Here is a 13,470-nt window from a genome sequence, read left to right on the forward strand (position 1 = left end):
TTTTTAAACTTTCAGGAAATAATAATTTAAAATACAATATAATACTGCCACTTAAAATTCTTTGGAAAAACCTTCCTCCCTTCTTCTAGAGTCTCCCCCATCCAATGTTCCCTCCCGCTTAGCACTTGGCAGCTTTACCAGTGGCAGGGGCCAAAGGACGGGTTCCATTACCCGGCAGATGGCGCGCCATGCTGCAGTTCAGTGCCAGCCACGTGAATGAGCGGTGCTGCAGTCTAGAAGCTGCAGTCTACAGCTCTCTGAATGGCCCAGGGACTGTTTTATGTCTCTTTCTGCCCTCCATCTCAGTCTGTCTTCTGGGCTTCTTCATCACCAGCTTGGTAAATGACCATTTCTCTACTGGGCCAGGGGAGTGGCTCTCCAGGGATTTATTTAACAGTACGATCCTGCAGTGGAATGTGTATGATATAATGCAGGGCCCACATTTGCTTCCCCCATTACCTTCCTCTCCTTTCTAAATGAAACTCTTATTTGAGCAGCACGTACACGAACAGCTACTGTGTGCTAAGCTCTTCTTTTTTTTTTTTTGCGGTACGCGGGCCTCTCACTGTTGTGGCCTCTCCCATTGTGGAGCACAGGCTCCGGACGCACAGGCTCAGCAGCCATGGCTCACGGGCCCAGCCACTCCGTGGCACATGGGATCTTCCCGGACCGGGGCACGAACCCGCGTCCCCTGCATCGGCAGGCAGACTCTCAACCACTGCGCCACCAGGGAAGCCCAGAATCTTTTCTTCTTGAACCTCTGTAAGGAGGTCATTTCTATTTTAGGTAGCTAACTTGTGCCTGCTTCCCCCCCGTGTGTTTTCAGCAGAGCCAGCCCCCTCTTGCTTCCCCTGGCCTAGTTCTGCAGCCACAACAGCCCTTTCCCCAATGTCCATGTACAGTGAGGTTTGCCAAAATGGACTCTGTGGAGGGTAAAACCACCTAAGCTCCATTTCCCAAGCTCGTCTAGAATCATGCCGCTCTATTACGCCTAAATATGAAAGCAAAAACTTACAGAGAATACAGTGACTGCAGAGACTGTACAATTAAAAACTCTGAAATTAAAAAGTAACACTGGTAAATTTCCCATTTTGAATTTCTGTCCTGGGTGGAAAAGAAACAAAGGCTCATGACTAATGTAAGGCACACACTCAGTATGAACAAGCAGAAAGCCGGGGGAGCGGCGTATGGAGGTCACGTAGGGGGCAGGATATTTTGAATTGCAACAGATTGCAGAAACTGTAAGGTTTAAGCAATGAATCACACAAAATTCTAATGAGATTGCTGTTACCTAACCTGCGCTGAGAAAGCGCAGGCCCTGCCAAGAAAAAGCAACCACTGTCAAGCTTAATGTGACTCAGCCACCTAAATATAACAGAGAATCCACCATAGGTTTAGCAGCCATCCTGGAGCAATGGCCACTTTTAGAACCTGGAGACGGGGCAACTCTTCATTTAAGGTTGGTACTCTGAGCCACCGGGGTATAAAATCGCCTGAATACCAGACGTCTGTGGAATCCTTGTTTCAATTACTGCGGTCTAAGCGCTAAGGATATCACAGGAGAGGACATCTCTGGGTGGAGTACATGAAGCGCCCTCTTGGCTGACCTTCTTCCCTCTGCGAACACGGATTGTGGCAAAGGTGGAGGAGACACAGTCCCTTCTGTTTTGTCATCTGGAGATGCTTTCTTAGTCTAGTCATAGATATGTGCTCAAGATGGCCAAATATTCCCTGAAAGGTTTCAGTCCAATTGACCAGCCCTTGTAGAAGGCAAAAGCCCGTGAAGTAGTCACTTTGCTTCACTCTGACACACTGGGCTCTTGATTAAGGCAGACTGGAGTAAGTGACCTACTTGACTAATAAAAGGTTCCTCATCAAATATATGGACCCAGAACTTCCTGACCTTCCAGGAAGTCAATGTTAAGTTGATTAAGTTGATGCCTTATATATGGTTAGGAGTTACCAAAGCACTCTCCCAGGAATACAGAGAGTAACGGAATCATTTCAGTATCAGTTGGGCAAAGATGGCAGGAGGCAAGAAGCTATATAAGCAGTAATGAGATGGAACAATCCCTCAATATCAGGTGTAAATTATGGCATATTTTTTCTGGAGAATTACCCATGGTTTCCTCTGAAGTAGGTACTGAGCCTTAACTATGGGCCAGTGGTAATGCTGGCTGTCATAGACGACACAAAGACAACTCTGGTCAGGGTTAAACACCTGGGCTCTGACACCAGACTGCCCGGGGTTCAAGTCCTGGCTCTGCCACTTATTCACTGTCAGCTCAGGTAAGGTTGTTACCCTGCTGGGACCACAGTCTCCTCATCTGTAAAATGGGATAACAATAGTACACATTCAAAGGGAGGACTGAATTAGATGAAGTACATAAAGCACATAGCAAAGGGCTAGGTGCATGCTGAGAGTTTGATAAATACAAGTTATTACTGTTTTTTAGATTCTGCCCTCACGATCTCTGTTTAGCTTGAATATACTCCATACAGCCACTGTCTCCTTCAACCTCAAGATATAGGTAAGTCAGCATCAGATTTTTAACAATTGGCAAAAAAACAGAAAAGGAAAGTAGCTTTCTCAAGGTCGTGGCTTAGTGCCTCCCTAGCCAGGTGGCTACCTCTTGCTCTTCTAAAAGGAATGAGGCAACTTACCAGCTCTCCGAAGTGTTTCATGGCATATTCTAATACCCCGGCAGCTGCCTCTGGCTGCTGTAGCTTATTATTAATGCTGGGAAAACAAAAGGAAGAGGTGGTTACACTCAGCATGTCAGAGGGTGGGAGGTGCAGGGTCATTTGTGGGCAGATGGCTCACCAGCATGCTGGGGACAATGTCTTACAGATGTAGAAAGAGCATCAGTGATCTATTACCACCCAGAAAGCTCGGCCTGAATGATTTCATCTTGATCTCATACTCCTAATTTTGAAGGGGCCGCATTTGGTGGACAGGAGGCCTTGCCTGCTCTGGGGCCCTTCCTCCAAGCAGCAGACTGGTTTCCTCTCAGATATCATACGTCAGGCAGCACATGCCTATTTTTAAACTAGAAGCCCTGGCTCTAGAACCGTTCGTGTTGTAGAACACAACCAGATGAGGTACCTCTGAACTTTTAACTCTTACTTCTTCTCATCAGTTGCCCTTGGTGATAAGAATAACCAAAATGAATAAAAATCATCAGGCTCTGTGGGTGACAAAGAAGTGGCACTGAGGCTGGGTCATCCACGTCAATGACAGAGAACCCAGCAACAGTCTTGACTGCTCCCCTGACGGGGCCCATCTCTTTCAAATTCAGATGCTTCCCTAGTCCCTTTTCAAAGACCATGCCCTAGGGCCTCCCTGGTGGCGCAGTGGTTGAGGGTCCGCCTGCCGATGCAGGGGATGCGGGTTCGTGCCCCGGTCTGGGAGGATCCCATGTGCCGCGGAGCGGCTGGGCCCGTGAGCCACGGCCGCTGGGCCTGCGCGTCCGGAGCCTGTGCTCCGCAACGGGAGAGGCCACAACAGTGAGAGGCCCGCAAAAAGGAAAAAAAAAAAAAAAAAAAAAAAAAAAGACCATGCCCTCCCTCTGCAGCAGGCTGTGAAGGGACCGCATCCCAAGTCACTTGCCTGGTCTCTCTGGCGGAGAGATGCTTTTCATAACAACACACAACTTTGCTGATGTCATCTGTGGGCAGCATATGGCCAGTTGGAGCTGGAGAACTGTAAGTGTATTGGGGCAACTGGGCAGGAAAGCTGGAAGGCTTGCTGCCTGAAGTTGGTTCATCAGAGAGGCTGTGAAGAGGTCCTGAAAGTAGGGGAGCTGCAAGGCTCAGACCCTTGTTCCAACAGGGACCTATGTAAGAGGGTAAGCAGCAACTAACCCAACACTAAACATAAGCTTGAGTTATGGAAGGAAGGAAGGAAGAGAGGGAGGGAGGGAGCAGGACTGAGAAAACCACAGGACAACAATGACTACATCTGTTCACAGGCAGGGAGCAAAATGTGACAGACCAACTTGGGAGTCTAGACTGGGTGTCCAAGCTCAAGGCTCCAGGCTCTGCAACCAGAGGCGAAAGTAACTGCACAGACATCCCTCTCCTTTATTTACAGGAGCAGATGGGCAACCTCGTGTGGGATCTACTGGGCGGACTGTTTGGTGCTTCTGTGTGGGTCCTAAGCAAAGCAATGAGCCCAGATGTTCTCTGTAAGTTTTCTGCTGCAGGATTCAGAAATATTTTTAATTTCAAAGTGAAGCTGTAACATCATGGTTTCCTTTAGGAAGCCCTACGAGAGTTTTTCTAAGCTGAGAATGAAAAGCCAAGTCCAGAGGGACTAATTCCACTGCATGCTCATTGTGAAGCAGTTTCCCATTCCTCTTGGCCTCTAAGTCAGGTTCTCAGCTTTGTTGCTCACTCACATGGGGCTGAGTAAACCGTATTAATAATTAATATTACTGGGTATAGATTTGTGATAATCTAGCTCCTTGAGCCCAAATAAAGATTTTGGAAGCATAAGAAGGCAGGAAAAAAGAAAGCCAGTATATATTCTATATATTATATTATACTCAAATATGTACTATATCATATGTAACTATATATAGTGATATAGTCTATATATTATTTTTAGTCCTAATGTGGACTATTGGGATGGTCCTGGTAGGAATATAAAGTGTTCTGATGAGGAAGATAAGGAAAGTGTTCCTTGCCTGAACCAAAAGAAGTTAACTCTAAGAATCAGACATAAAAATCCAGGAGTTCTAATAACTGTCTTCCAATCTTATGTTCTGGAACATACTCTAATTTTCAAGAACGAATTATAAACATTACCAAAACTTGCCTCACTCTGGGGAATAAAGCAACACAAAAACAAAAGCAAGCAAAAGTCACCCCCCCACTCTCCCATTTGTTACACATAAAAAGGAGAATTTTACAAGAAACTGATCAAAATCAGGAAGTTGTGACTAGAGACTTGAGAGGAGAAATATAAATTTTACCTTAACGTTGCTATGGCTTTGGCATACCTCCTCTAAGGACAGACCAACACAGCTTTGCAAACTTAAAAAGAAAACTCATCACATGGCCCCAACTCCTTTAAGAGAAAGTCCACATAAGTCACCTGCACAGAACTTCCCGCATGAATATGTGTGGAGGCAGGTGAGGATGCAGACAGAGCCCCGTGGGAAGGAAAGGGGGGCTGGGCTCCCTGCGGACCCACACTGACCAGGCCTCCATCAATGGCCAGGAAAAGCGGGGGTGCACCTTGGGATGCATGACAAGCTCTTGTCCAACAGTAAGGACAGTCACTGAAAAATGACAACTTTAACTAAATGGACTAAAACAAACCCATGAAAAATGAGTGGGAGCAGAGAGAAAGGGTCCCTTTGATAAATTAAGTTCTGGTTTGAGGACTTGAAAGTAAAGGAGATCGTACACACCTACTTCTGACAGTTCAGAGAGGAGAGATTTCAAGTTAACCAGCTGTTCTCATCCTGTTATTCTTTCCTCCTCCCTGTTTGCATTCTTCCTTCCCGCAGAACTTTCTCCCTAAATGCACTGCCCTCTTCTTTCCTTCCGTGAGTCTCCCATGTGTGCCTACAAGGCTGCCGGAGAACGCAACTGCGGGGGCTGAGGCTCTGGGGGTTCTCCTGGTGCTCAAGAGAGTCTACCATCTTGTCTGGGACCTTACCTTTTTCTCCTTCCTCCACGGCTTCTGGCACTCCATCACGGGAGGCAATGGATTATAATAACAACAAAAAAATACCTAAATTTACTGAGAGCTCACTGTAGGTGCCAGGCGCTATGCTGATTATTGCTGATACGTGTCATCTTAATCCTACGAGATAGACATTATTAACACTCCCATTTTACGTATACAGAAACCGTGGCCCAGCCGGTCATCCTTTCCCTTTGAAACTGTACCATTAAAAGGATCTGAAGTGATAACTAAGGGTACAGCTCTGCAGTGGGAGAGAAGCATGTCAGCTGTCTACTCTTGGCATCAGTGGGCCTGAGCAAATACGTGTAAAATAAGTGACTGAAAGCATGGCATGGGACGTTTCCATGAGTGAACTCTGTATATAATCTGCTGTACGGGAAAAAGGAGCTGTAATGCACCTTCACTTTAGCTTCCTCACCAATACCATGGCTAACACCCTGCTCTGACCCCTAAGCTCCCGTTTCCTATTTTTTATTTCCTTTCAGAAGCCACTGGCAACGCCTCCACACCTCGCAGCAGGACAGTCAGCATGCGGCCACAGTGGGCTTTTCCGAGGCAGCTTGTTTGAGGCTGCCAGGCTTACAGACAGAGCCCAGGCTGCTAAGTGGGGGATGAATAAGCCTCTGTGGAAACTCAGTAGTTCCCAGATACTAAGGCCCCAGTCTCCTGCTTGCTTGGGTGACACAAGACTGTCCGTTCAAATACTCCCTTTTTAAACTCAGATGTGGTTTTATGAGACTGAAGGGAGCGACCGTATGTGTGGCTCATGTGCAGAAACCACCTTTGCTCAAAAGGCCCCCAAATGAGGCGCTCTCGCTTTATGGGGCAGCTGAGAGTTTTCTACAGCCCGTTCAATAAATGCTCCCTTGTGTGTCCCAGGGTCTTTCCGTATTAATGCTGGAGGCTTATAAAGGGCAAACTGTTCAAAGCTCAGCCCAACAGCAGAGGAGTGCTTAACAACACAAACCAGACCTCACCGACGCTAACAAACAAGTATAGAGACATGGAGGCTTAGGGAGCAACGTGCCCACGACAACGGTGCACAGGATGACAGGTCAACCAGATAGCCTGTCTCCTCTCCACGCTCACCAAGGCCAGAAGGAAAAGACGGCTGCGGCGCAAGAATTTCTAGGCTAGGGGATCCCGTCCCAGTGCTGTCTTGGCATGGGTGTCGGGGCAGATCTGTATCCTGCTTCACTGCGCAGTGAGAACACCCAGCTGAGCTCTTGTATGGCTGCGAGTCGACAGAGCAAACAGAAGCTGCCCACCCACAGAACAAAACGCAGAGCCCACAAATAAACCTGGTGTTAGAAATACAACGAAGAGAGACAGACAGGGAAACACAACGAATTAGGATATCAAGAGGGGAAAAGGCAATTATTCAGACATCTTCACTCATTCATTCCCCACCTCCCCTCTCTCACTCCAAGATTTAATTTTTATCAAAGGAAGCTGAGTTGAAGAGCTTGAAACTGGGAAATTCTTGGCAATTGAGGGAAACGCTTTTTAGAGTTGAGTCGAATTAACAAATAAGAAGAAGATATGGCCTCAATGCCTCCTACACCAAACAGATTACACCAGGCATCTTTCCTCCACTATCTGAAACTCTCTTTCCAGACGTAGGGAAAGCGTGTAAGCTGAGGAAGGGACTCAGATGTGAAGGAGCTCCTCGTTGCCTTGGTGGGTTCCTTGTCCAAGAGCGAAGGCTGAGAAGCTAGCGCTGGGGGTGGGGACTGTTTACTTCCCCGTGACTCGCCCCTTCAATCTTTTCCTCAGTGCTTTTCACAGGCAAGTGGTGACCAGTCTCACTGAGGATGAGACTGAAGAAACAGCGGGTCATTAACTGCTCCACATCCTAACTAAAGCTGAGCCATTAGCAAACCAATAGGAGAGTCTCCGGCTGGGCATCCAAATGCCACTCCTACCACCTGAAGGGAAACCTGAGGAACTGTGCTGTTTCCTAAGTCATTGCTCCATGGGCTTCTGGACTGATGTCAAATCCAATGTCATCTGGCCTGGTAATTCCTCCTGGTACGGCTCACTTGGTTATCGACCTCATCTCTTAGCCCTGGTGCCTTGATGACCTTCGGCTACTAAGAGCAAAGTGATGCAGGATCACTCAACACGAGCTGGAGCCCGTTGGAAAGCCGGTCACACGAGGAGCATCTGCAGTCACATCTGGGGGACTACTCAGACTGTCCTAGGGCTCCCATCAGAAGTTTATGAGAACGTCATGCACTTGCGTCCCAAATGGCTCTGGGCCTTCTCTCTCCTATTTCTAGTGCAGACTGTAGTCTACGTTTTATTTGGTTCTCTGTCAAGCAAGAATACTCTGAATTCCCTTGGTGCTGGGCTGGTGACACACACAACACGGCTGACAGCGGACCTGGGCGGGTCTGGCTGAGGAGCTCCTGAACAGCCAAGTTGAGGCCCAGATAGACCCTGCTTTGGGTCCTCACCACTGTATCAAGCAGTCTTTCTTTTTTTTTTTTTTAATGAATTTTTTCTGTTGCTTTATCTTTTTTTTTTTAATTAATGCACTTAAAAAATTAATTTATTTTTGGCTGCATTGGGTCTTCATTGCTGCGTGCGGGCTTTCTATAGTTGCTGTGAGCAGGGGCTACTCTTTGTTGCAGTGCGTGGGCTTCACATTGCGGTGGCTTCTTTTGTTACTGAGCATGGGCTCTAGGCGCACAGGCTTCAGTAGCTGTGGCACGTGGGCTCAGCAGTTGTGGCTCACAGGCTTAGTTGTTCCACGGCATGCGGGATCTTCCCGGATCAGGGCTTGAACCCGTGTCTCCTGCATTGGCAGGCAGATTCTTAATCACTGCGCCACCAGAGAAGTCCCCCAAGCAGTCTTTCCTATTTCTCTTATAGAGCGGTAGCTGCTTCTGTCCATCCCTGTTACTTCTTCCAGCAGCAAGACTTAGCTCTGTGTCCAACGGATGATTAAAAACAAAACATCTTGATTCCTGTACAGAGCCAGGAAGATCCAGGATTGGTGGGGCCCTGATGTCTTTTCATCAGGCAGTTCCCCTGGGACTCTGGGGAGCTCAAGGGTGTGACAGTCTCTTTTCGAGCAGGACAGCAGTGAAGACAGAAGGCAACGTGAGAACATCCGAAATGTGCAGTGGAGAAAGGCGGTGAGGGGCAATTCAAATGCAGGTGGGTAAGGAGAGGGAAGGGGTGGGGAGAGCGAAGGGGACTGGCAGGCCTTAGGGTCCCCCCCTTAAAGCCACAGTCAGGGCACGAAGATAGCACCCCAGGGTCTGGCAGGTCAAACTTTCCTTTCTTGCTTCAGAAACTTAGGAAGAGTAAATTTACTCCTTTTCTACATATTAAGAAAAGGAGGCTGGCCTCATTAGACGGTTTCAAAGCTGGGACATTTGGTGTCCTTGGCACCCTCAGGGAGCTAAGGCACCAAGACAAAAAAAATTTGGTGCAAGAGGTGGGTGGACTGCCTTGGACAATCAAATGGGTTCCTGACGTCTCAGACCACAGTGGCTTAAGGATAATGAGCTCTTACTTTGTCTTCACCCTTTCCTTTGTCTGCTCACAGTGTAAATGACACATCTGTCATGATATCTAGAAGACTTGCTAGATCTGTATGTGAGAAAGTGGGGCCTTAAGAATAAAAAAGATAGAATGCTAACAACTGTGTAGATTAGGGAAAGGAGAGACAAAAACTACCTTTTCGAGACTGGTAGTAGGAAGTATATCTTTTTTTTTTTTTTAATTAAGAAAAATTGGGGGGAGGGAAGTTCACCACGACATTAGAATGTTACTTTTGCCCATGCATATTCTGTATAAATACATATTTTACACACAGTGCTAGCTAGAGTGATCATACAGTTTTGGATTCTGCTCTTTCACATATCACAGGTATTTCCTACTTTATCCAGAGTCTTCATAATTATTTTTATTTTTTTATTTTTTGCGGTACGTGGGCCTCTCACTGTTGTGGCCTCTCCTGTTGCAGAGCACAGGCTCCGGACACGGAGGCTCAGCAGCCATGGCTCACGGGCCCAGCCGCTCCGTGGCATGTGGGATCTTCCCGGACCGGGGCACGAACCCGTGTCCCCTGCATCGGCAGGTGGACTCTCAACCACTGCGCCACCAGGGAAGCCCCTTCATAATTATTTCTAACAGCTGCATAAGAATGTCACCCTGCTGCTGGATCGCACATACAAACCCGTCTCGTGGGTGCACCCTCGTGGCTGGGTGAGAGCAGCACTAGCTAAGCCACCAGGGCGCCAGGAGCGCGGCAGGAGCTCACACTCTCTGCTCACAGGTGATCTGTCCTGTAGACATCTGCAGGGTCAGCCCTGGGAATCCGAGCGGCCTCCCTGAGGATGAGCACAGCACTCAGCAACAAGTAGGGTAAGCGGGCCCATTTCACCCGTCACCTCCAGGCCCCTCCTGGTTGGATGCGGGGCCCGGGCTCCCCAGCACAACCAGAGTAAGGCACTGAGAGGTCGCAGAGACCCGGAGTGTCAGAGCACACGATTTGTGCTGGTCGGGTTTCCAACCCAGGGGCCTGTCAGCGGCGTGCTGTAACAGTGATGAATGGCTGTCACATTTCCAAGGCTCTGGCTGATTTAGGGAGCCGCTGGCAGGCGCATCACTCCCAGCATGTCAGCCAGTTAATTACTGCCAACTTCATCTTTCTTGTCGACACTTCTTGACAAATTGGCCATTATCTTTTTATTCTACAACAGTGAGCACTGCTCCTTTTCTGGTGATGCCTGGAGGTTTTTCTCCTCCTTTCTGCTTCCTCATATCCAGAGTGAAATGAAGAGCTCTGAGAGAGACGATTAGGAAGAAGAAGCTGTCAGGAAACAACAAAGCGGGGAGGGCTGACAGACTGAAGCCCAAAGCTTATTTTTCAACTACCTTGACTCAAAATAGAGTTGATATTTTGGGTAAAATCCTGATTTCTTGGCTTCTGCATGTCCAAGAGCTCTGACTCAGTCTATTACGTGGATGAAGTTGGGAAACAAAATTAAATGACCCGGCATCCAGTGACTCGGCAGCTTTGAACTCTCCACGCTTATAATTGTGTGAGCAGATGTGCGCTGGCCTTGTACTCCAGTACGGAGTTAGGCCACATTGTAGAAATACGGATGCCCATTCTGGGATCAGGAAAAGGAAAAAAGATGCCTACCTTTTTAGTAAGGAAAAGCTGACAGACGAGGACCATAACATACTGTAATTGAATCACCAAGATTCATAGCCAAGGAGATGTCCAAAAGAATCTGGAGAGATCAATGGTGTTACCACTGATACATTTCATTGTCACTGGGACAGACTGTGTCAGAGGTGGCCATGGGGCACCTACCGTATTTCATCAATTCTAAGAGGTACGCTTTAACAGCTCTGAAACCATGATACAGCTTATAATTCAAGGTTTCAGAGTGCTGTGACCCAGTTTAATTGCCAGCAGCAGTTTGTTCCCCCTCGCAGTGGTACATGAAAATCAGAAGCAGCTTTGCTAAACCTCCAGCCATTCCTGAGGATGAGCTAGACGTAGTGGAGGGGCAGAGGCTAACTACTGGCTGACGGCAAGCGGCGCCCTTTAGAGTGGTCTTGGGTTACAAGGAAAGACCCTCTGTCCTTTTGGTCAGCTTTAGGAGAAACCCCAGGACTCTTCCCTTTGTACAACTCCTCACTCACGGTCAGCTTTCTGCACTGAAAAGCAGCTTTCCTTGGAGTCTGTAAGATGCTCTATAGAGGCAAGCTGTTGTAAAGTGAACCTGTAAGAAGTCTTTAGAGCAGCCAGAAATAAATTTAAGCTCTACTGATGACTGGTGAGGGACCGGGCCTCTTGGGTAATGGCTGGATGTAAAAGGGCATTAAAGAAGAAGATGGGGCTAAAAAGAAAGATATAATCTGTGCTTGTGCTTGGGCTACACAGGGGTTTCCTTCATCTGCACACTCTTTGCTGCCTGGAGCTTTTCTAGAGGGGTATGGATTCCTCGGGGCACACTGGCACTTTTGAAGGCAGCATGAGTCCAGACGTTTGGAATGTGTTTTTACTGAGAGGTGCGAAGCTTTGAGCAAATCCTTCCCCTCTGGACAGAGCGTTTTCTCTTCCAGCAGAGGTGCGGGAAAAGAACAAGACTGTGTACCTTTTCTGGAAGCCTGGAAACAACTGTAAAAGCTGGGCTCATACTTCCAAGCACGCAACAGAGACACCTTGGGAACATGTGTTTAGAATTAAGACACAGAGTGGGTTTGTTCGTCCATCTAGCCCATTGCCTGTAGGCTGTAAAGCCCAGTCACCCTCACTGTTAAGTGGTTGCTCAGGCACAAACGGGTTCAATTTCTTTAACATTCTCAAAGAGTTGCAGGCCATTCCCCATTAGTGCTGCCTAAGACAGGGAGGCTAAGACCCAGGCTGACGGGAAGCTCCTCAGTCCCAGGGCAACTGCACACGGACTTGAAATCTTGTCCTGCACCCTGGCAGGAATCCGTCTTTGGCTAAGAGTGATTTTTTGCAATTGCAATGTAATGGGTGTTTGATTTCCCTTTGGAGACAGACAAGATTTGTTGGGTTCCTGGATTAATTACGGGGAATACAGCTGCCCAGAGACATGACATGTTACTTTCTGTGTTCTGTCTTCAACATGAGCTGCTGCATGTGGCCCCTCAGGCCGTGATGAGGGTTAACCGACAGGTCGATGCAGGGTCAAGTTATCGGATATGCCATTCATACAGGCCTCCAGAATCAACGGCGGGGGTGGGGGGCTGGGGGGTACAAAACCCTACCACAATGCTCTGTGGCCCTCTCACTAGTCTTCATATGTAAAGAAACAGGGGTGAGATGCAAATCAATGGTTTCCAGAGATACAAAGTGATCATACAATCAGGATGTTACCTCAAGTTACTGGTTAAAAAAAAGAAGGCTGAACCAAATGATCTCAACTCTTCCAGTTCTCACTTTCTTTGATTCTATAACTAAAATCTATGGAAGAAAATGTTAAAGCAGGAGAGAAAGCAATCCCCTGCAATGAAGAGCTCACCATGATAAAATACTGGCAATGACCATGGAGAGAGACTCTAAGTCTCCATGTCAGATGTTTATTTAGGAGAAAAGAACCTTCTGCTGGGAATTCATTCTTTCATTTGACAAGTTCCAATGCAGTATCTCTTTTGTCTCAGGCTTTGTGCTAAGTGCTGGTTGCTAGAGCTACTATGGTAGATAAGACAGGTACGGTCTTTGCTTTCACAGAGCTTATAGGTCAGTGAAGTAGATATACAAAACACAAATGGAAGTAAGTGCTGTGGAGGTAAACACCATGAAGAAAACAGAGCACAGAGATGGAGAATGGCACAGGGGACTTATTTTAGATTCAGGTGGACAGGGAGGTTTTTCTGATGAAATGATCATCGATTACCTAAATATCAATACTACTTAATATTTGCTAGATATGGACTATGTGTCAGACACAATTCAAAGTGTCTTACAGCTCATATAACTCAATAACAAAAAAACAAACAACGCAATCGAAAAATGGGCAGAAGACCTAAATAGACATTTCCCCAAAGAAGACATACAGATGGCCAATAGGCACATGAAAAGATGCTCATCATTGCTAATTATTAGAGAAATACAAATCAAAACTACAGTGAGGTACCACCTCACACTGGTCAGAACGACCATCATTAAAAAGTCTACAAGTAAGGGACTTCCCCGGTGGCGCAGTGGTTAAGAATCCGCCTGCCAATGCAGGCGACACAGTTTCGATCCCTGGTCCGGGAAGATCCCACAT

General features: G+C 47.3%; 1 protein-coding gene across 1 annotated transcript in view; it reads right to left on the reverse strand.

Annotated features, from left to right (window-relative positions):
- Window positions 1-13,470, reverse strand: part of MTOR (mechanistic target of rapamycin kinase) — a 120,815-nt gene that overhangs the window by 38,565 nt on the left and 68,780 nt on the right. The window contains exon 29 of the mRNA XM_082614800.1: window positions 2,665-2,740. Coding sequence (XP_082470926.1) covers window positions 2,665-2,740 — 76 coding nt within the window. The remainder of the gene's footprint in view (window positions 1-2,664; window positions 2,741-13,470) is intronic.

This window comes from Mesoplodon mirus (genome assembly GCF_964341445.2).
Source record: "Mesoplodon mirus genome assembly, chromosome: 3".
Lineage (NCBI taxonomy): Eukaryota > Metazoa > Chordata > Mammalia > Artiodactyla > Ziphiidae > Mesoplodon > Mesoplodon mirus.